Genomic DNA, 21,484 nt, shown 5'->3' with positions numbered 1-21,484 from the left:
AATCCTGGACGGGTCACCACTCCGACACAGTAAAGACTTAGACAGAAGATTGAAATTAAATTGCGATAAAAATTGCTATATCCTGCAACTAAATTTTTTTTTTTAAATCTCTTACACGTTTAAGCACACTTGATGTACTTTAAAGTTTGCAATCTGCATGATTTTTATTCCTTTTGCAATTTAAAATTCTGAGGGTTTTAAAAATCATTTTCCTTTTTTTACCTTTAAATGTTGAAATAAATTCAATGCCTTTTCATTGATTTATTAAAAATGCATTTCTCTAACAAATAACCTATTTACCGAGAAACTCAACATGGACTGGGAACATAGTCCTTATTCTCAGGTGAACGATGGATTAAATCAGTGGTTCCCAACCTGTGGTACGCGAGGGCCTTCCAGGTGGTTCGCGAGCACTTTCGAGCTCAACCTTTAAAAAAAAAATTAAAAATTTTTTTTTTTAAAACGCCACCGGTGTCCATTGTTTCATACACAGATTCGCCATTAGCACTAAGGTACTCCCTGCGAATTTGTTATCATGCTTGAACCGAATAATCAAAATAGTTAATTTCTTCAAAACATCCGCCCTGAATACTCGGCTGTTCAAACTGCTCTGTGAAGATCTCAGCTCCGACCACACCTGTCTCCTCTACCACACAGAGGTTCGCTGGCTCTCCCGGGGGAATACGATGAGGCGTCTCTTTGAAGTGAGGGATGAACTCCTCGTATTCTTCACGGAGAAAGAACACGATTTTCAAAAAGATCTGGAGGACGAGGAGTTTATCTCAAGGCTGGCCTACCTGTCGGACATTTTTGGGGTCTTCAACCACTTAAACCTGTCGCTCCAAGGGCCCAACTGCACTGTCTCAGACTTCATCTCGAAGCTGGGAGCGTTTGTCCGGAAGTTGGACCTCTGGATCAAGAACGTGGAGAGCAAACGCTACGGAACGTTCGAACTCCTGACTACCCTTGAGAGCGAGCCCAATGATGAATTTTCCCAAGAAATCGTCCGTCACCTATCACTGCTCAAGACTGAGTTGATGCATTACTTCCCAGACACTACATGTTGTGCCTACATCACCAATCCGTTTTCCGTTGAACCAGGCGATCTGCCTGTCGGGACCGGGGAATAAGAGGAGCTCATAGATATCCACGCTGACGAGACAGCAAAGACGAAGCACAAGGAATGCTCTCCTATGAACTTCTGGGTGACCATGGCCTCCTCGTACCCGACACTAGCCCGTCACGCTGTTCCCCAGCTACTGATTTCCCCTCTACGTGGGAGTGTGAGCAGGGGTTCTCAGCCATGATGACCATCAAGTCAAAGAGCCGGAACCGTCTTGCTGCGCCCGGGCATGATTTCCGATGTGCTGTGAGCAAAGTTATGCCGCGCATCGACCAGCTGGTGGAGAAGAAACAGATGCAGCCCTCGCATTAAATTTTGTTCTTTGTTTGACAGTTAGTTCATTTGTGTGTTCTACGAGTGAATAAATTGATATCTTATCAAATTGAGTTTTTCTGGAACCAGGTGGTATGCGGCGACGGTATGGGACCTCCAAGTGGTACTCGATCAGAAAAAGGTTGGGAACCATTGGATTAAATCATCATGCCATTGGTTGAGGTATGCGAACCGCTGTGGAAAGCAAAGGAGAAGCTGACTTTTTTTTTTTTTTTTGCTTTGCCGTAGGGGTAATGCCCGAAACAGAAGTTTTTTTTCCATCCAAATCAAAACACAAAACTCTCCACGATATAATCAGCATCTACATCATCATCATGTACAAGCTCTGTAAAAGGTGTTGTTCTGGAGAAGCAGTTTTTTGGTTTGGGTTAGGCCAAAAAAAAAAAAATGTTGCATTGGCGTAACCCGCCCGACCCTAAAAATTCCGCCGACCCTACGTTTTTTTTTTGTTTTTTTGCTCTCGAAAAATTTTGCCGACCCTATTTTATTGCTATTTTTGTTGTTTTGTTATCGTTTTCAAGTATCTTGTTGATTGCGATCGCGATCGCAAAAACCCGGAAGTGTTTCGGACAGAACCCGCCGACAAAAAGGGTGGTACTCGAGCCGGGGGAGATTTTGGGAGGGATTTATTAGGAAAAAAAAAAAAAAAGATCCCGACCGACCGACCCTATTTTTCAGTGACCTGTTACGCCAATGCAACTTTTTTTTTTTTGGCCTTACAATGCGAAACGGTCGCTACTCTGACACAGAACATCCACATAACATCTCCAAACTCTTATCTCAGTTCAAGCTTATTTTTTCCACAATTCAAAAAACTAACAACCATTTTCAAGAAGAACAAACAAACAGTCTGCAAATATCACGACAAATGGGGATACAGTATTAAAACATGAATGATCCAAGGCGTTCACTCAAACCTGACAGATCTTTCCATACAGGTTGTCGACAAACCAGACATAATCTGCCTAACAGAAACTTTCCTCCCTCAAGACGTCTCTGACTCCCTCCCATCTCTCCCTGGTTACTCCCTCCTCCGGTATGACAGACCTGAGCCTCGTCCTGGTGGAGGAGTTGCTCTCTTCATCAAAGACTATTCCTCACTCTCCATGCATGGCTCTCACTCCCCCACACTCCCAGGAATACTTCTGGCTATGGCTTCCGCTCCACTCCCACCTCATGTTTATATGTGCACTGTACTGTCCACCAACAGTGATGACTCCATTTACACCTCACTATCCAAAAACATGGACCAACTTCTATCCTCTCATCTGATCTCCCTCTTCCTCAGATGTGGTGACTTCAATTGTCATCATGCCAGTTGGCTGTGTGTGGGTACCTCTGTCACATGTCATGGCACTTCAGCAAAAGACTTCTGCGACTCTTTGGGACTGACTCAATCGGTCAATTTCCTGACCCGGATCTCAAGCAATGGTACTTTATCTTTTCTGGATCTGATTTTGACAAATTTCCCTGAAAATATCTGTTCTTCCTCCACTCCAATTGGTTCTTCTGACCACGTGCTTGTCAAAGTGGACTTCTCTCTGTCTGTTATTAGAGAACCACCTCAGCGCCATCGAGTCTGACATTTCACTCAGGCTGACTGGCAGGGTCTCCAAGCAGCCATCAAACTTCTACACTGGTCTCCCATCGTTAGTTTCTCCAACATCAACTCATCCTGGGAATTCCTTCAACGAAACTTTCTCTCTGTCTCATGCACAGATTTATCCCCTCTCGTCTTCAGTTGTCCTACCCTTCCTCCCGCCCAAGGTTCACTGAAGCTTGTGGCGAGGCAGTTGTCCTGAAACAACTTGCCTTTGTCTCATGGAAAGCAAACCCAACTGAGGGTAATCACAGTTCCTTCCATAAAGCTCAGAACAAGTGTGTGTGTGTGTGTGTGTGTGTGTGTGTGTGTGTGTGTGTGTGTGTGTGTGTGTGTGTGTGTGTGTGTACGTGTGTACGTGTGTACGTGTGTACGTGTGTACGTGTGTGTGTGTGTGTGTGTGTGTGTGTGTGTGTGTGTGTGTGTGTGTGTGTGTGTGTGTGTGTGTGTGTGTGTGTACGTGTGTACGTGTGTGTGTACACGATGAGGACAGCCAGAAAACAACATCTTTCTCAGCTCAAATCTGAACTCTCAAACCTCTCTCCCTCCTCCAAATCCTGGTGGCATCTAATCAAATCTGTTTCTGGTATATGTTCCCCGTCCATCCCCTCCCTTACCTCAAATGGCCGGACTGCTGATACCACACGTGAAAAGGTTGAATGCCTAAACTCGGTGTTTGCATCGAAATCTTGTGTCCAAAACCAATCGCTTTCTCTACCCACCTTACCCAGTCGCACCCAACTGTCACTGGACTCTGTGTCCTTTTCTTCCGACAAAGTGGAGAGGTTGCTGTCACACATCGACCCAGTTTCTGCAACTGCTCCAGATGGCATCAGCCCATGTGTCCTAAAAACCTGCTCCTCTGCTCTTGCTCACCCTCTCTCTGTTCTATTCATCCTCACATTTGCTCAAGGTCATCTGCCATCTCCTTGGAAATCAGCAATTACTGCCCTGCATAAAAAGGTGCAAAAACAGATCCCTGCAACTACAGAGCAATCAGTCTTCTCCCAATCATCAGCAAGGTTATGGAATCCATCATCGCTTCAGACATTAAATCCTTCCTCTTCTCCAATGGCCTGATTTCCGATCATAAATTTGGATTCAGACCAGGTCACTCCACGCTGGATATGCTGCTTCTGCTCTCCCAACAATGTATGGAGATCCTCAATGCCGGACATGAAATCAGAGCCATATCCCTAGACGTATCGCGTGCTTTTGACACGGTCTGGCACCCTGCCCTGCTCAATAAACTCTCTTCCTGTGGTATCCAAGGACATCTCCACTCATGGCTCGCAGACTTCCTCTCCTGTCGCAGCCAACGTGTGGCCCTAAATTGCTGATGACTCCACCTTCTGCCGTACCATCTGTCATCCCTCAGACCGGCAAGCAGCAGCTTCTTCGCTCACTGCAGATCTGGGTAAAATCACAAACTTGTCCAACACATGGAACATGTCTTTCAATCCGGACAAATCTCACACTCTCACGATGTCTCTCCAAAAGGACAGTTTGGAAAACCCCCTATCTACTTTCTCAACAATCCTCTGGAAGAAGTCTTGGGTTGCCCTGCGAACCTCAACAGCTCAGAAATTACACATGCAATTCTGGTGAAACTTGACCACAACCTTCATGACCCGTGACGTACCAAATTTTGGTCACGGCATTAAAAAAAAACACGTGGGGGGTTTGAGGGGGGTCTACGGAGGGAGTTTACGGGAGGGTTTCCCCAAAGAGATATTTGCTTTCTTCTTAGAAACCGCACATACAATTCCAATGAAACTTGAACACAACTTTCATCACCCATGATGTACGAAAGTTTGTTTACGACATTAAAAAAATTAGGGTCTCAAGGATTCTACGTGGGGGCTGCCCCCCAATATATGTATTTGCTTTCTTCTCTGAAACCACAAACACAATTTCGATGAAACTTGACCACAACCTTTATCACCCGTGACATACCAAAGTTTGTTCATGGCATGAAAAAAAAAAAATCCATGGGTATTTACTTTTTTTCCATTTCATATTTTGTTGGTCATCCATGCCAACGAGTGGTTCCCTGGTTATAGTATCCATCCGCAACCAGGTGAGCACCCAAGCGTATTGCCCCTTTTTTTGCATGGTGTAATACTGATGGAGAAGCTAACATCATCATAGTTCTGTTCTGTTCTTACGTATGGTAGCTATCATTTCTTGGAAGTACGGCTGTGCCGCTGATGCTGTGCCCCTCTACCAGTACACTGGTTCTCATTGCGCCGACCTCGGAAGGATGACAGGCTCAGTCAACCCCATCTGGTGTTAATTCAGCAGCCAACAGGGTTCGAACTCAGGACCCCATAAACCTCAGCTGGCCACCCGAGCCGCTAAGCCAACACCAGGCTAGAGTCATAATGACATACCAATGTAGTAACTTTTGTTTGTTCAAAGTCCTGCTATCTGCTGGTACTGAGAGACTGGTTTACCGATCCAATTGAATTCATCGGTCCGACGTACAGGTGGCCATAAAGTCTGGAAACACAGACAAATGTACATTTTAAATGGTTTATTTTTATTGACATTACGCGGTGCATGAATGCAGCATTTCCATCAATCACTGCACATGCATCCGTGATGCACTGCCTCAGATGATTTGTGTCTGATTTTCACTGAATAAACCTGCGGCTTCAGTATACCCCAGAAGAAGTAATCAAGGGGGTTCAGATCTGACGAGCATGCAGCCCACTCCACAGGGCCAAGTCGTCCATTGTAACATAATGACATAATATGTTTCCAGAATTTATGGCCACCCTGTACTTCAAAACAACCAATCAAGAAGTGTCCACCAAAGGTCATGTGTCCTTTTTTTCAAACAAACATAATAGTTGTTGATAATCACAACAAAATCATGTTCATGGGGATTATGTAAAGCGGATGGAAAGTATCCAGAAATAGGCACCTGGAACTTTATTTCATTCCAAAAATCACAGCAAGATTTGAAGTTTCCATTGAAGGTAAGCCAGGTCGACAAAGAAAAGGAGAAAAAGAGGAATGAGGAAAAGGAAGCAAAAATATAAAAGTTGTGGACCAAGCTGTTTTCGTTTCATCCACATCTTTTATTGTCTGTTCTCTTCGTGCTGTTTTGTTCAGGATTGGTGGATTTTGTTCTCCTCTCTACCGTATGTGTTTCTTGATGAATCTTTAAATGTGCCAATCGAACAAAAGCCTTAAGACACACAGAACACTCGAATGGCTTCTCTCCTGTGTGTATTTTTTTGTGTCGATGCAAGTCTGAGGAACGAGTGAAAGACATACTGCACACAGAACACTTGTGTGGCCTCTCTCCAGTGTGTATTTTCTGATGGTAATAAAGGTACGATGAATGACGAAAAAACTTGCAGCACACAGAGCATTTGAAGGGCTTCTCTCCTGTGTGTATATATTGATGACTTCTGAATGTTTTTTTGTCATAAAAGGCCTTATGACACACAGAACACTTGTGTGGCTTTTCTCCAGTGTGTGTTTTTTGATGATATTTTAAGTTTGGTAATCGAACAAAGGCCTTAAGACACACAGAACACTTGTATGGCTTCTCTCCCGTGTGTATATATTGATGATTTATTAATGTTGTTTTGTCATAAAAGGCCTTATGGCACACAGAACACTTGTGTGGGTTTTCTCCAGTGTGTGTTTTTTGATGACTTTTCAAGATTGTTAATTGAACAAAGGCCTTATGACACACAGAACACTTGAAAGGCTTCTCTCCCATGTGTATTTTTTGATGTCGATAAAGATTTGATGAATGAGCGAAAGATTTACTGCACAAAGAACAGTTGAAAGGTTTCTCTCCAGTGTGTAATTTCTGATGGTGATAAAGGTACGATGAATGACAAAAAAACTTGCAGCACACAGAACACTTGAAGGGCTTCTCTCCTGTGTGTATATATTGATGATTTCTTAATGTTTTTTTGTCAGAAAAGGCCTTTTGACACACAGAACACTTGTGTGGTTTTTCTCCAGTGTGTGTTTTTTGATGACTTTTCAAGTTTCCTAATCGAACAAAAGCCTTATGACACACAGAACACTTGTGTGGCTTCTCTCCCGTGTGTATTTTTTGATGTCGATAAAAATTTGATGAATGAGCGAAAGATTTACTGCACAAAGAACACTTGAAAGGTTTCTCGCCTGTGTGTAGTTTCTGATGATGATGTAGATGTGATGAATGACTGAAGGCCTTGCAACATTGAGAACACTTGAAGGGCTTCTCTCCCGTGTGGATTCTCTGATGCCTTCTTAATGTTGCTTCATCAGCGAAAGCCTTAGCGCACACAGAACAGCTGAAGGGTTTCCATTTTGGACGAGAAACCATTTTCATTTGTTTCTCTGCAAAGACAATTTTTTAAATAGGCATCAATCATTGATTATAGATGTGACTTGGTATTGTCACTCTAATTTCATAGAGTATTGAGTCTGTATGACTGTTATGAGGGTAGTTACATATTGTTATGGTTTTGGCCTTTCCAGTGTAAAAGAATCACTCTTTAGTACAAAAAAATAGTTATTTTGTATTATTTGTTCAGTTAAGTGTATTGTATTGCGTGTAGGTAGATATGCATTGTGATTAATGTGCTACATAGGTGTCCATACATGTTCTTTTAAGCTTGCACAGTCTTCTCTTTAACCATTTTCACGCACCTCACAGCGCAGAAACTCCTTCGCATGCTCCCACTCGAATCCCTCACAATGCTAAGAAACCATTTCAAACTGGTCCGGGGGTACACAACTTTGGCACAGCATGCGAGGTGGGCAATCAATCATCTATAACAATAAATGTTAGTGTGTGTTCATCAGTCTGTCTGTCCATCACCTCCATAACTCCAAAACCATGAAACCTCGCGGCCCCAAACATTGCATCCATACTAAGGAAACTCCAAGATGGTGAACGAACTAAAATTCGGTGTATGTTAATTTAAATACACCTTTTGAACATAATTTAGGGGGTGTTCATCATGAAAAACCAAAATAACTCTTACCAAGATGGTGGTGTGCCATCTTCGTCAGTCCTCTGTCAGCTCGCATAGTCTTAAGCCACCATTTTTTTTTTTTGGCTTGCTCAGCAATGCCTTGGCTTGGAACAGGCCACAACGATTTCTTCATGTAAAGTTGTTGTTTTTTTCCCCCACTTTCCTCACTTTTATCAACAAATGCCTGATTATCATAACTACGAATCGCTGGATACATTGCAATGCTTATAAACGCCTGGAGAAGCTAGTGTTCGTGGCTTAATTTCATTTCCGCACATGGCATAACCTCTAAAATCTCATAAACTCAGCCAAATTACAAAAGTTAAACTCCAGAATTGAATTTAGCAGCAGATCTGACTGCTAAAAAAAAAAAGTGTCCATTTGTCTAATTCAGACATACATCTCAGGCATCCCCGGGAAGTGTTTCATACGATAGATCAAGCGATCGCCAAGCCAGCCATCAAATATAATTTGAGTTTGGAGGATCAGATTACGTGGATTAAATAACTCGATATCTGTAGTGAAATCTGAAAATGTCAAGAAATCAGCAATGTTTAGTTTTTGCCATTACCAATCAGCTTGCTATCGTTTGCCAAGCCAGCCATTCCTGATCAAGCATTTAATTGGACTGCTTGCTTGAGTTACATAGGAGTGTCTTTTGGGGGTAAAAGTGCTCACAAAATTGGATTGCTAACAGCTTAAACCACTTGCCAAACGCCCTCTAGTCGATAGCGGTACTGTTTTTGTCCCATTCGTGATGTGCAATCAGCAGAGGTACATATGGGAACATTTGGGTCTGTAAAGGGACTGCCTGTATGCTTGGTTACGGGCACCGTGGTGGCAAAGTTTCATTCCGTATATGATGATGATGATGATGATGATGATGATGATGGCCTTTCGAAAGGTTACATGATTTCTCTTTGTGAGTTTCAAAGCAAAATATATTTGACAAGTCTGAAGACGACGATGGTTCACGAGTGGTATTTGACAATGTAGATTGTTTCAGAAGTCAAGGATGAGACAATGTGATAATGTTTGACCAAGTTACAAAAATGATCAACATGATGTGGTACGAGTGACAGGTTATTTGCTGCAAAATGTCGAAAACCCGGTTTCGCTCAACAACTTAAAAAATTTGACCTTTGCATAACCTTTAAAGGTCACAAAACAATGTTGTGGACATTAAAATAAGGAAACAGGAAACGTGCTATAGCTTAATGGAGTTAGTTCGTCGAAGAAGGTCAAAAACCCAGTTTGATTCCCACAACTTTGAAAATGTGACCTTTGTGAACTTTAAAGGTCAAAGGTCAAGGATTATGACCTTTGGTGCAAAACTTCCTCTGGAACATTCCAGGAACAATATAATGTCATATAGGCTCTATGGCATTTCGCACTCCTCGGATTATCCATACTTTGATGAAATCAGCATAAAAGCAAACTTGAAGGGGGAGCCATGGGCAAGGTGTTCGCGATAGAGCAAAATGGTTTCAAGACTTTAGGTGGGGAATGACCTCAAGATTATGCATAAAAAAATATTGTCATCCTAGCTCTCAAAGTTTGGGCGGTCGTATGATTTTTATGTTAAAATTCGAAATTTTCTAAGTTCGTGACCTTGACCTTGTGACCTTTACCTTGGGACGAAAATGAAAAATCGAGCTCCGTGGGGCTATGCAGGTGCCATTGGGCTAACCAAATACCAAAACCCCTGCCAGATTCGACAAACCCCTCGGAGAAGATGGATTTTTATGTCAAAATCGCAATTTTCTAAGTTTGTGACCTTGTGACCTTGACCTTGGGACGAAAATGAAAAATCGAGCTCTGTGGGGCTATGCAGGTACCATTGGGCTAACCAAATACCGAAATCCCTGCCAGATTCGACAAACCCCTGAGGAGAAGATGTAAATTGAAATCGGCTACCCCCGAAAAACACAATTCGCAATTTTCTAAGTTCGTGACCTTCTGGCCTTGACCTTGGGACAAAAATGAAAAATCGAGCTCTGTGGGGCTATGCAGGTGCCATTGGGCTAACCAAATACCGAAACCCTTGCCAGATTCGACAAACCCCTCGGAGAAGAAAATTTTTTACGTCAAAATTCACAATTTTCCAAGTACGTGACCTTGTGACCTTGACCTTGGGACGAAAATGAAAAATCGAGCTCTGTGGGGCTATGCAGGTGCCATTGGGCTAACCAAATACCGAAACCCTTGTCAGATTCGACAAACCCCCTCGGAGAAGATGCAAATTGAAATCAGCTACCCCCTAAAAACACATGTTTTTTGGGCGTGGCTCTGCCCATAATGGGCGCACGACGCCCATTTTCAGGAAAACACAACTAGATCATGATATTGTTACGAATTCGCGCCCACCGGCGTGCGATCGACCACGTTTTTCTAATAGCAGCCGCGTCACCCACCGGATGGACAATTCAGTCATGACCTTCCGGAACAACGCCGGAACCCTGTCACGGGTGGGTTCTTAATCCCACCACGGCCAAGCCAATTTTCTACCCGTGCAAAATAGGGTCAACCGCCGAATATCAATATACCTAAGTACTCGCGCGGGTAGCCTACCGGGAGACCGTACCTCGACGCAGGTAGGCTTGGACACGAACCGCTCAAGCGGTCCGTTCCGTTCTTCAGTGAAAACCGAGCGGGTATTAATCGCCCAACCTCGCCGGATCCGATTCTATTTAACGGGTATTTAAAACCCAACTAATATTCCGCAATACGAGATGGCATTCCAATAAGGGAAAGAGGACACGACGAACGGGTTTAACATTTAAATCAGCACATTTATTACTAAACACGTATACAGGCAAAGCAATGAAAACACGTATGCAGTAAAACAATCATGCACGAGACGGGGACAAAGACACGAGCAAGGTGAAAGCACTACAACCGTCTATCAGCAATTATCATTTTCAAGCACTTACAAAGTTCTACTTATAGACGGCGCCACCAACATTCATTCAAAAGAAAAGAAAAGACTACCCTCAAAGACAAGGGAGTCAGACAGGGTCTGTAGACCTTTATACCGTGGAGCCTTGGTGACCAAACGGGCCCCACGAGACCGTTGCAGGTTACCTGCACCCTCGTGGTGCCTTGATGGGCAAGTCGCGACGTCTGTCCCTACGGCAGCTAGGACAGCCGCGGCTGACTCGGGCCTTCCACGGGGCCGGCGAGCTCTCTCCGGCGCGCTTCACTCGGACGCGCAGATCTGCGCAACAGAGCTGGCAGAGCGGCGCCTCCAGTCCGCGTCGCTGGTGCCACGCCCGGACTCCCCACCGACTGCGAGCTCTGACGAACAGGTCGTTCCACGGATTGCTTCTCCACAGACAGGCCACCACTAGCCGAAGATCCCGACCAAGAAGACCACCAGAAGAAACCACCAACACTCACACACGACTGACCGCCCACTTGGCGCTCTGCGTGCCCTTTTATTCCTCCTGGCTTCTTACTCTGCCGTCCTTCGAGAAAAGGGGCGTTGCCCATGTCCAACCCTCTCGCCCCCCCCCCTCTCGCGGGGGGGGGGCAGGAGAATCGTTACATGGCCCAGCCTCGGGAGATTCATTCCCCCAAAATGAGGCTCCTCCTTCACATGACCTATGACCTCTGGGTGGAATCGCACTTCCCCCACACCAAAGCGCGGGAAAAGCAGGCGGGTAAATCCGTGCGCCATCGGAGTTCCTTCTTGTTTTTCCCTGGCGTTATCGAAATCCTTTGTTCCTTTCGCTTTGTAGAGACGGTTTTTATGAGCGGAGAGGGTTGCGATTTGGTGTGTGGAGAAGGGGGATCGGCAGTTGGTGAAGCGGGGAAGGTGGTTAGGTGATTGGCATAATTGTACTCGGGACAGACAGACAGACAGACAGACAACAATAACGAATATAGTGGTCACTTATTTTTTCGTGAAAATATTTTTTCGTGAACCAATAACACCTGATTTCCGTTTGCCGTATCAACATGTTTTCTCAATTAACAAGCCAAATTTTTTTTCGACCCGTCATATGACACTTGCCAGCTGTTTATAAAGATGAATGTTCACGCATATCTCATTGAAACGCTTATAATGCAAAGTTGTATTTTAAAATTTGTTCATTGAAATTTCCCCAAAACAAGGGTAAAAACGACTCAAAGTTTTTGGGTTGTATACAGTATGTACTGTATTGCAGTCAGTAATCACACTGACTCCAATCAGCCGATTCCTGAAAAATTGCTGATATCGGCCAAGCACGAATAGAAAATATATTTATATTTTGTGCGTGCTCACTCCATAACGCCAAAGCCAGCCTGGCTTTCCCTGTCTCTCTGCCTCTCCCTGTCTCTCTGCCTCTCCCTGTCCCTCTCTGCCTCTCCCTGTCCCTCTCTGCCTCTCCCTGTCCCTCTCTGCCTCTCCCTGTCCCTCTCTGCCTCTCCCTGTCCCTCTCTGCCTCTCCCTGTCCCTCTCTGCCTCTCCCTGTCTCTCTCTGCCTCTCTCTCTCTCTCTCTCTGCCTCTCTCTCTCTCTCTCTCTCTCTCTCTCTCTCTCTCTCTCTCTCTCTCTCTCTCTCTCTCTCTCTCTCTCTCTCTCTCTCTCTCTCTCTCTCTCTCTCTCTCTCTCTCTCCAACCTCTCTCTCTCTCTCTCTCTCTCTCTCTCTTCCCCCCCCCTCCAGACCTGTCTGGGCGGTGTTTGCGTCCGCATGGGAGTTTTCCCCTGATGGCTTGGCTCTGGACATGTTTGTACCGTGGTGCCCCCAGAATCCGAACGCCCCATTGTTTGAACAAATTGGAATCCGAACAATTTTTTTCGAGAAAATTTTGCCCTAAAAACCGAACAGATTTTCGAAAGCCGAACACAACGTGGTGTTCATGTTTGTTCACGTGCGTCTCCCCCGCCTGTTCGACCCGCATCTTCGCGCTTTGTTCATTCAGTTCATCAGTGGAAGTACTCGTGAAAGCATCTCTCGTGTGTCGATCGCTACTTTACCTCGTGTTTTCACCTTGATTTGTGCATTTATTTTTTTTCAATTATCACCCTTGTGCATTCACCATGGCACCCAAGAAGAGCAGTGAAGCAAATAGGAATAAGAGGAAGTCCGTGAGGACGACAATTGAGTTGAAGAAAGAACTTATCGCTAAGCATGAGAGTGGTACGAGTGTGTCTGATCTCGCTGCCATGTTCGAGCTGCCGAAATCGACCGTGTGTAGGATTCTGAAAAATAAAGAAGCGATAAAAGCGCGAAAAATCCGTCGTGAAGCGAACTTATTCAATGAACCCTCTGATGAATCGGCTTTAACGAACGTTTTTTCGCGAGGATGGTAGTGATGTCATGCTGCGTCACCCAATCGCTTCACCTCTTGATTCTCTCCCGTGGAACCGTGCGGTGAAAACGCCATTTGGTGCTTCATCGTTAATTACATACCTCCAACAGGCTGAACAGTTTACGTTTTGGATCCCAATGGCCACCGATAGGCTGGAGCTGCATCCAGACCTGATGGAAGAAGCGACATCGCTCCTGCTCATCCCACAGGCTTGCAAAAAGATTCATGACCCAGAAAAGGTCATTTACTCATCTTATTTTACCTTAAACATGGGTAATTTCAGTTGAAAGTGTCTTGAAAGTGGGTTTTCTTGGGGTCCAGGAACGGATTAATTCACTTTCCAGTATTTCTTATTGGGAAAATAGTTTTGGAATCCGAACAGCCTCTTGGATCGAATTAAATTCGGATTCTGGGGGCACCACTGTATTTGTCTTTGGACCTGTCCGGGTGGTGCTTATCTGTATTCAGGTGAAGATGGTTCTCATCGACTCATTCAATGAATTCGGTAACGGCGTTTTGTATTGTTGAGTAGGCTTTTGATGATCTCACCTCTCCGATACTTGAATCGTCGACATACTTCCTCGATTGCTACAACTCTGATGAATCCATTGCATCATTGATCATGGCAAGGAATGCCAGAGGACCAAACTTTGTTCCCTGTGAAACTCCACTGCTCAAGGATTTCCAGTTAGATAGAGTGCCTTGTCGTCTGTTTGTTCGAAAATCTGCTATCCATGGGATAATTTCTCTTCTGACTCCTAAGTTGATGAGTGGTATGATGGTATGATCGATGATGGCAACAATGGTATGATCGATGGAGTTGAAAGCTTTGGAAAAGTCTGCAACAACGAGATTCCCAATGGTCTCAGTTTTATCAGATCCCTCATATAATTCATGCAGCTTTCAACCAAACAATGTGTGGTTGTAGACTCTTTAAGACTCCCGTACTGATGTCTATCAATATTGGGTATCATATCTTCCTGCATCCATCTGGCAACAAATCCCTCACAAACCTTCACACACTGGGAAGTTAGGGATACTGGTCTCAACTTTTTGAGAACAGCCGGCTTTTCCTTCGGTACAGGAACCATATCAGCGTCTCTCCAGATTTGTGGAAGTTAGCCTTGTCTCAATGATGAATTGAATATATCAGTGATGGGAATACTGAGTTTGCATGCAGAATCCTTGAGAAGTCCGTTTGGAACGTCATCAACGCCAATGGCTTTCCTTGCATTACTCTTGATCAATTCATGGTACATCTCCCACACTTCAACTTGAGGTGGTTCTTCAGCAGTTAGATAGGATGGAAGTTCGTGAACAAGTAGGGGTGGTCGGCTTTGTGATGTCAAAGAAAATTCGTGGTTGATTGCATTAGCTATTTGTTCATCAGTACCTTCAGGAATTGTTGGTGCAGTGATAGGAGAAGGTACCCGGAGCCTGTGAGCAAGCATCTGGATGCCACGATGCCACCTCAAAGGATCAGATGCCCTTAGATCACCCAGTGAATTCTCATAGAAGTTTGCCTCAGCCTGAGTAATCTTCTTTGCAGGCAAGTTCTTATAGTATCAGCATTGGGTCACTATGCCTGGTGTTGGCTTAATGGTTAAGGTGGTGGGCTTGGGATCCTCGGGTCCTGAGTTCAAATCCCGCTCAGGTGTTGAATCAATACCAGGTGGGGTTAACTCGACCTGTCATCCTTCCGAGGTTGGCAAAATGAGTGCCAGAATGCTGGTATACTGTGTCAGAGTGGATTGATTGCAGCCCATCCAGGATTGTGTCCAATAGCCAAGTAGACTGCTTTGGCGGCACCAACGCTCTGCACAGAGTATGGTCCCAATGGATGGACGGATTGGGACACTGAGCCACTTGCAAACGCTTCCTGGCGATGCTTTCACTCCTGCCCTCATCCAGGGTTTATCGGCTGCAAGTAATTTGGCCAATTTTTATGGAAAACATTTATCAACAACCTCTTGGAGTGACTTGTAGAAGGAAACAGACTTCAATTGGGTATCTGGTGCTGCTGGAACCTCATCCCAAGTCTTCGATGTAATACATTGCCCAAACTCATCGTTGTTTTAGTATGTCATTTGAAGTGAGGTTTTCCTGATAACCCTGTTAACTCTCTTCATCCCGTTTTTGGGAATCCACAAAACCGTGTTACAGTCACTCAGTCCCATCGGAGACATGATCTCCGGTCTCATGTAATGTGAATGAACATTGGTAATAAACAAATCGAGTACAGCATCACCTCTAGTGGGTTTATCTACCACCTGTTTAAGACCATGTGCCCTCAATAACGGGTCTACATCTACTCTGTTAAAGTCACCCAAGATAACATATCCACAATATACATAGATGGTGGCTGGTATATCGATTGTGGTTGTTAAGTAATCAATCCAAAAAAAAAATCCATATACATTGGGACCAAACTCTGTGCAGAGCGTCGGTGCTGCCGAAGCAGTCTCCTGGACTATTGGGCACAATCCAGGATGGGTCGCCACTCCAATGCAGGATACTCGAATGGCTCAATCATCCAAGCAAGCTGGTACTCATTTTGCCGACCTCGGAAGGATGACAGGCTGAGTCAACCCCTCCTAGTATTCAACGGTCAAGCGGGATTTCAACTCGGGACCCGAGGATCCCAAGCCCACCACCCTAATCATTAAGCCAGCACCAGGCATAAGTGATCAATCAAGGAAACATGATGTGAGAACCCTGGGGGATATACACAAGACAAACAACTATACTTGATATCAACCTGGGCAGCCTGTGCGGTCTTGCTCTTAACCATGCACATTCAATTTCAATGGGAACCAAAATCATGGGTAAAGTATAAACTGGGAAGTCTTTCTTCACAGGCATTGGTACTCCACCGCCACAATAATCATCAAGTGTCAATTGTTCATCTGAAATGTCAGGCATTTGATAAGTTTCTGTTATCGCAGCAATGTCAATGTCACTGTCTTTAAGTCAGACACTTAATTCATCTGTTCTTCACACAATCGATCTGGCATTCATCATAAAACCCTCAGCAAAGAAAGATGAGCAGATTTGTTCATTGGCTGTACACTGACTGGAACCAAGCACCACACTCTGGGTTTACGCAGTCTCTCATTGGTACTCCTGTTACCAATGACAATACCAATCTTTCGTCAGATATGTCTTCCTCCTCTACCCCTCTTTTCTTTTCCCACTATTCTGAGTTGTCTGATCAATTGCTTCATTTCCCAATTGGTATCAAAAGTTGGATCATTCAATACTAGTAGCTGCTTTACCGTGTACGACAATCTTTTCAAACAATTTTGCGTTTTTATGAAACAGTATGAATCGTAATTAACACTCTACCGCACGTCTGCCTTCCCTCCCTCTCACGCTGCCTTCCCTTCCCCCATCCCTCCTCACTTTCCCTCCCTCCTCACTGCCCCTCCCTCCTTGCCCCCCCTCCCTCACTGCCCCACCCTCCTTGCTCCCCCACCCTCTCTCCATCCCCCTCCCTCTCTCCATTCCCCTCCCTCTCTCTCTCCCCCCACCCCCCCCTTAAAGCATTCCCATCAGCGAAGTAATGGGTGATATTTGCGAGTAATTAATATATAGTAAGTCCTCACACCAAGCCAAAACCCACAGTATCCCAACAAACCACACCACAGAACCAATCCCAAGATGCCATCCGGGATCTGGGCTCTGACGCATCAATTGTGTGAGAAGGGAGACCCGGCCAATCAATTACAATCTGTTACGTGACAGCCGGCACAATTCCCCATTCATAACGCTAACCTCAATGGTAACAGTAACACAGCTTTTGACCTGATGCTGGCCCGAGGTTCGCGGTACGAAAGGCGGTCGTGGTCTTTAAAGACTTGTTGTGGTCCTCTGGAGTTATTCAGACTGTCAAAGACCATAACTCTATCAACAGTTTCCAAAACGGCAAAGTTTTAGAGGTAACCTTAAACTCTACCGAACCCATGAACCCTTTTAAAACCACGTTTTTGTGTCTCCTCTCCTCGTGTCCTGTTCGTTAATCCCATCCATTACTGTGTCCAACTCTTTCCCCACTGTCAGTCCGTTGTTTTTTTAACCTCTGTCACCTCGGCCACAAAGACCACGAGCCTTCATCTTAATTAGAAAAAAAAGCCATTGCATCTTGATATTTGTGGATGACATACAAAGCCTTGAAATGCAGAGGTGCACAGAAATGTAGCCAAAACCGTAGTCTCGCGCAATGCAGTGTAAAATCACTTGAATGTCTCATGATTATGGTGTACGTGAATGCATTGATGTGCAACTCGGTCAAATGATCTCAAACGGATTGATTGCAACTGAATTGTGTAGCATTGTGCAACAATCTTGAACGTACCTCTTGTGTTGAAGGATGAGAGAGTCACAAGTTTGACTTTCAAACTTTCACTTGTCACACCAAATTCAACTGATTGTCTTGGTTTCATTTCAATATTAACAGCTTGGAATTATGTAACAGTCTTTGTAAACTCAAGGTTCACGTGTATGCTCAAAATTCCACAACAGAGCAAGTGATTTTTTTCATTTTTTAGCTTACATCAACAAACCTTCTTGAGCACACAAAGAGAAAATGCATCCGTTGTTTGGCAGGATTTTGAATTTCATCTTCATATCATAAAGAGAACAAACTAAATGAGTAAAGTGGTGATGTATTCGGTGCTCGGCTCTACTTACTTTTTAATGGCTGCACAGTATTGCTGGTCTCCCTCGGAAGAGCGTCACAGGGTTCTTGCTTTATGTGCCGATTACTCAAAGCATCCTGGGAATTCTGAAGAACATCATCTTGAAAATTTTCTGTTTTCAATTGATTAACTTCACCTGCAAATCATGAGAAAATCGATTAATTGAAGGTAAAACCGAGTGCAGTCAAAAGCAAACATCGTGGATACAGTACTTTGAAGTACCACCGGGCCAAACCTCCAAAACAATACAAGCAACAAATCAGAAAACGAGTAAAAACAAATGTCTCCCCAGAAAAAAATAATATTCCTTTCCTGCAGTAATTCTCTGTAGACGATTGGAGTATATGACAGTACAACTCTCATTGAGAGCTCATCTCAGGAACGCTTGCACTCCGGCGCACGCTTGCGCTCCAAACTTGACACGAGAAGTGAAGTGTTACACAAAGTGAAGTGTCCGTTGGTAATGGCACGCAAGGATTGAATGCAACAGGGCGCACATATGCTAATGAGATACTCTCTTGCTTTGTGTGCATGCATGAGTGAAGGGAAGGCTCCTGTGTGTAGCAAAGTAAACAAAATAGATAAAGAATGGAAATAAAGATCTGCCTAAAAGCCCACGTAATGCATCTGACCCATAAACCCACTACACATTTTAAACGAATACTAATGAAATAACTGTCTCTGGACCACTTTTTGTTGTGTGCCATTGCCTTGGTGGAGCGCAAGCTTTGCAGAACCGCAACAAAATATTTTAATCCTGAGAAATCCACACACTCACTCTCCCTCTCCCTCTCTGACAGGACCATACCGCAAACCCTCCCACATACCTTCTCAACAACCCTCTCGAAGAAGTTCAATCACTCAAACTCTTGGGTGTCACTCAGCCATGATCTCTCTATAGCAAGCCACATTTCACAGTTGGATGTCAAAGTGTTACACAAAGTTATATTTACAAAACAAGACAGTGCACAATTAACCCGTTATTAAGAACTTACACCACCACATGAGTGTGTTAAACCAGGAAGAAGCCACTGGGAATCCTCTGTCACGCAAAGCCCTTCCTTGGCACCCCTGAGCTCCGATCCACCTGCAAGGCTTTCATCACCAGCTTTATGGAGTACTGCTCTCCCCTCTGGGCTGGTGCCCCTGCCTCACACGTTGCTCAGCTTGATGCCGCATAAACCAAGGCCTTCAAGATCATTCAAATCACTTTGTTATCACTGAGAGGTTGGTGGTCTCTCAGTCTTCTTCCACCTCTTTATGGTTTTGCATCCCGTGTCCTCTCTGAGCTTTGTGTCTCCCAGCTATCTGCAGGACACACGTGGTCCACCAGCAACCGCCAAAATGCAGAACAACTGCTCACCTCCACTCATTTGTTTCTCTTTTTCCCACCTTTGGAACCAACTTCCAGACTTCAATTTCATTCTTCCCTTCAGGTCTTCAAGGCAACTGTTCACCACCATCTCAAATCACATCCCATCCAAAACCATGATCTTTTCTACACCCATTAAACCACCCCCTACTCCTCCCAGAATTTGGCTTCTGTATCCATCTCGTCCATCCCTTGCATTCTCCCATACCCCTCATCGTTTCCTGTTACCCGTTTGTCCGTTTCCGTCTATTTCTCCCTCTGCCCTACTGTTAGTGTTTCTCCCTACTCCTGCTGTTCCTTTTGTTGTGTTATGTCCTCATCCATTCTGTGTTCTTGCTCTCCCACGAGCCTTGACAAATTAAAATTTAAAAAAACTATCAGAGGGTTCTTCCTGTTCTCCTTCATCCTGACCCTCCTTTTCACCTTCTTTACCTTTCTCCTCAGTAAAGTAAACATAGTGTTACAGAAATCCCTTTGGGAAATTGGGTATTGTTTATACTCGGTATTTCATTGGACATGTCAGATTAAGCGTGATGTAATTTAATGTTATTAATGAGACAGTGTCGAATTAAAGTGTTGAGGAAGCTCTTGTCTCCCCTGCCCCAATGTTTGTGTCTCAGCCCCACTTCTCAACCCCCCCCTTTCTTTACATTCCTTTTGTGTAAACTTCTGTTCTGCAGCACCAGGAGTCTCCAACGTGGCTCCAGCGATGGAGGGACGTGCAAGTCCATGTGGGCCGCATGGGAGATGAGCATCGGAGGCCACGCGTCTTGCCAGAGGAGACCACGCAAGGGATATATTTTAGTTTTATTGGCGACCATCTGTATGGCTGCTTGCAGCCGTGTTCTCTTCTCTTCTCTTCTCCCCAACCCCGTTTCTCATTGTAATAAATCCCTTTTTTTGTATGCTAAGTAGAGGCTCATGGAAGATCAGCTGTACAGATCAGCAAGCAACATGATGCAAAAGGAACAGTAGAGAGAGGGGGGAAACAACAACAGCAGAGTGGAAGGGCAAGATCGAGAGACTTGGACAAGCAAAGGATATGGGAGAGGAATGGGGGTAGGAGGTAGACAAAGATGGACAGAGGAGGAATCTCTCAAGAGGGAAAACTGAAAATTTGGAAGGAGAGATTGGGTGGGGTGGGGGTGTGTGAGGAAAATAGCATGGTTTTGGATTTAGGATGATCTGAGATGATGGTGAAGAGCACTTGGAATACTGTATGTCTTTCAATTGTGATATATTTCACACTCTCCTCTGTCTCCAAAAAGACCATCTGGCAAAAAGACCAAAGCCAGTCACCGAATGGGCATCCTCCATCGTACAAAGTCCTTCCTTAGTCAAGAAGCATTCGTTTAGTGCATTGAACTTTCATTGGATCCCTGTTACAGTTTCTCGTTAGCAATGTGACTTCACCCTGTTTAAGAAAATTTCAGCTGTGCCAGGTTTTTGTTCACAAGTTTGATGAGAAAACAAACAAGATAAACAATCAGAGATTGCAGAACCCTGCCAGGATGTCTTTTGAGTTGTGTATTTTTATAGGTTTCAGGGTAAATTCAATATGTGACCAATGACATCATATGAGAATAACAGTATTCCAAGTGCTCTTCACCTTTTGTTCACACATATGGACAGGCGGTCATACGTGTAAAGTTTCACCTCGATCTGTTCAGTCACTTCAGAGAGAATTTTTTTATGGTTTTTCTTTCTTTAAAAAAAAAAACAATATGGCTGCTGAATCACATGACCAATGACGTCATGAAATTTTTTTCTGTGGACCATTTTATTCCTAGATGACCCTCAAAAATGTTCAAACTGAACGGATGTGACGTTCTACATATGCAATTATGACATAACGATGGCACCTATGATGTCAGGAAAAAATAAAAATCACACTCATTTCCCATGACTACTTGCTACGTGCCAAGTTTCAATTTTTTCCTTCGTGTGGTTTCAGAGATAGAGGTCCAAAGTTTTTTCGTTTTTCCAATATGGCTGCCACATCACATGACATATGACATCATAATTATCATTCTAACATTCCACATAAGTAGTTGTACCAAAGGTGAA

At 44.3% G+C, this 21,484-nt stretch overlaps 1 protein-coding gene across 25 annotated transcripts in view; it reads right to left on the bottom strand.

The window, feature by feature from the left end:
• LOC147009201 (uncharacterized) overlaps window positions 1–21,484 on the bottom strand; it is a 315,005-nt gene that overhangs the window by 188,620 nt on the left and 104,901 nt on the right. For 24 of the 25 annotated variants that reach the window (XR_015052783.1, XR_015052784.1, XM_085861564.1 and 21 more), the window contains one exon: window positions 18,038–18,181. Coding sequence is in view for 23 of the 25 variants with exons in the window: in XM_085861564.1 (XP_085717690.1) it covers window positions 18,038–18,181 (144 nt within the window). In the remaining 2 variants the exon portion in view is untranslated. Of the gene's footprint in view, window positions 1–5,978; window positions 7,410–18,037; window positions 18,182–21,484 lie in introns of those variants that run through there. The other variant, XM_085861572.1, reaches the window with a different exon arrangement.

This window comes from Eptatretus burgeri, chromosome 17 (assembly GCF_056783735.1).
Source record: "Eptatretus burgeri isolate ZD-2024b chromosome 17, Ebu_testis_v1, whole genome shotgun sequence".
In the NCBI taxonomy this organism is placed as follows: domain Eukaryota; kingdom Metazoa; phylum Chordata; class Myxini; order Myxiniformes; family Myxinidae; genus Eptatretus; species Eptatretus burgeri.
The sequence above is the reverse complement of the archived record's forward strand: the minus strand, read 5'-3'. Positions and strand labels throughout refer to the sequence as shown.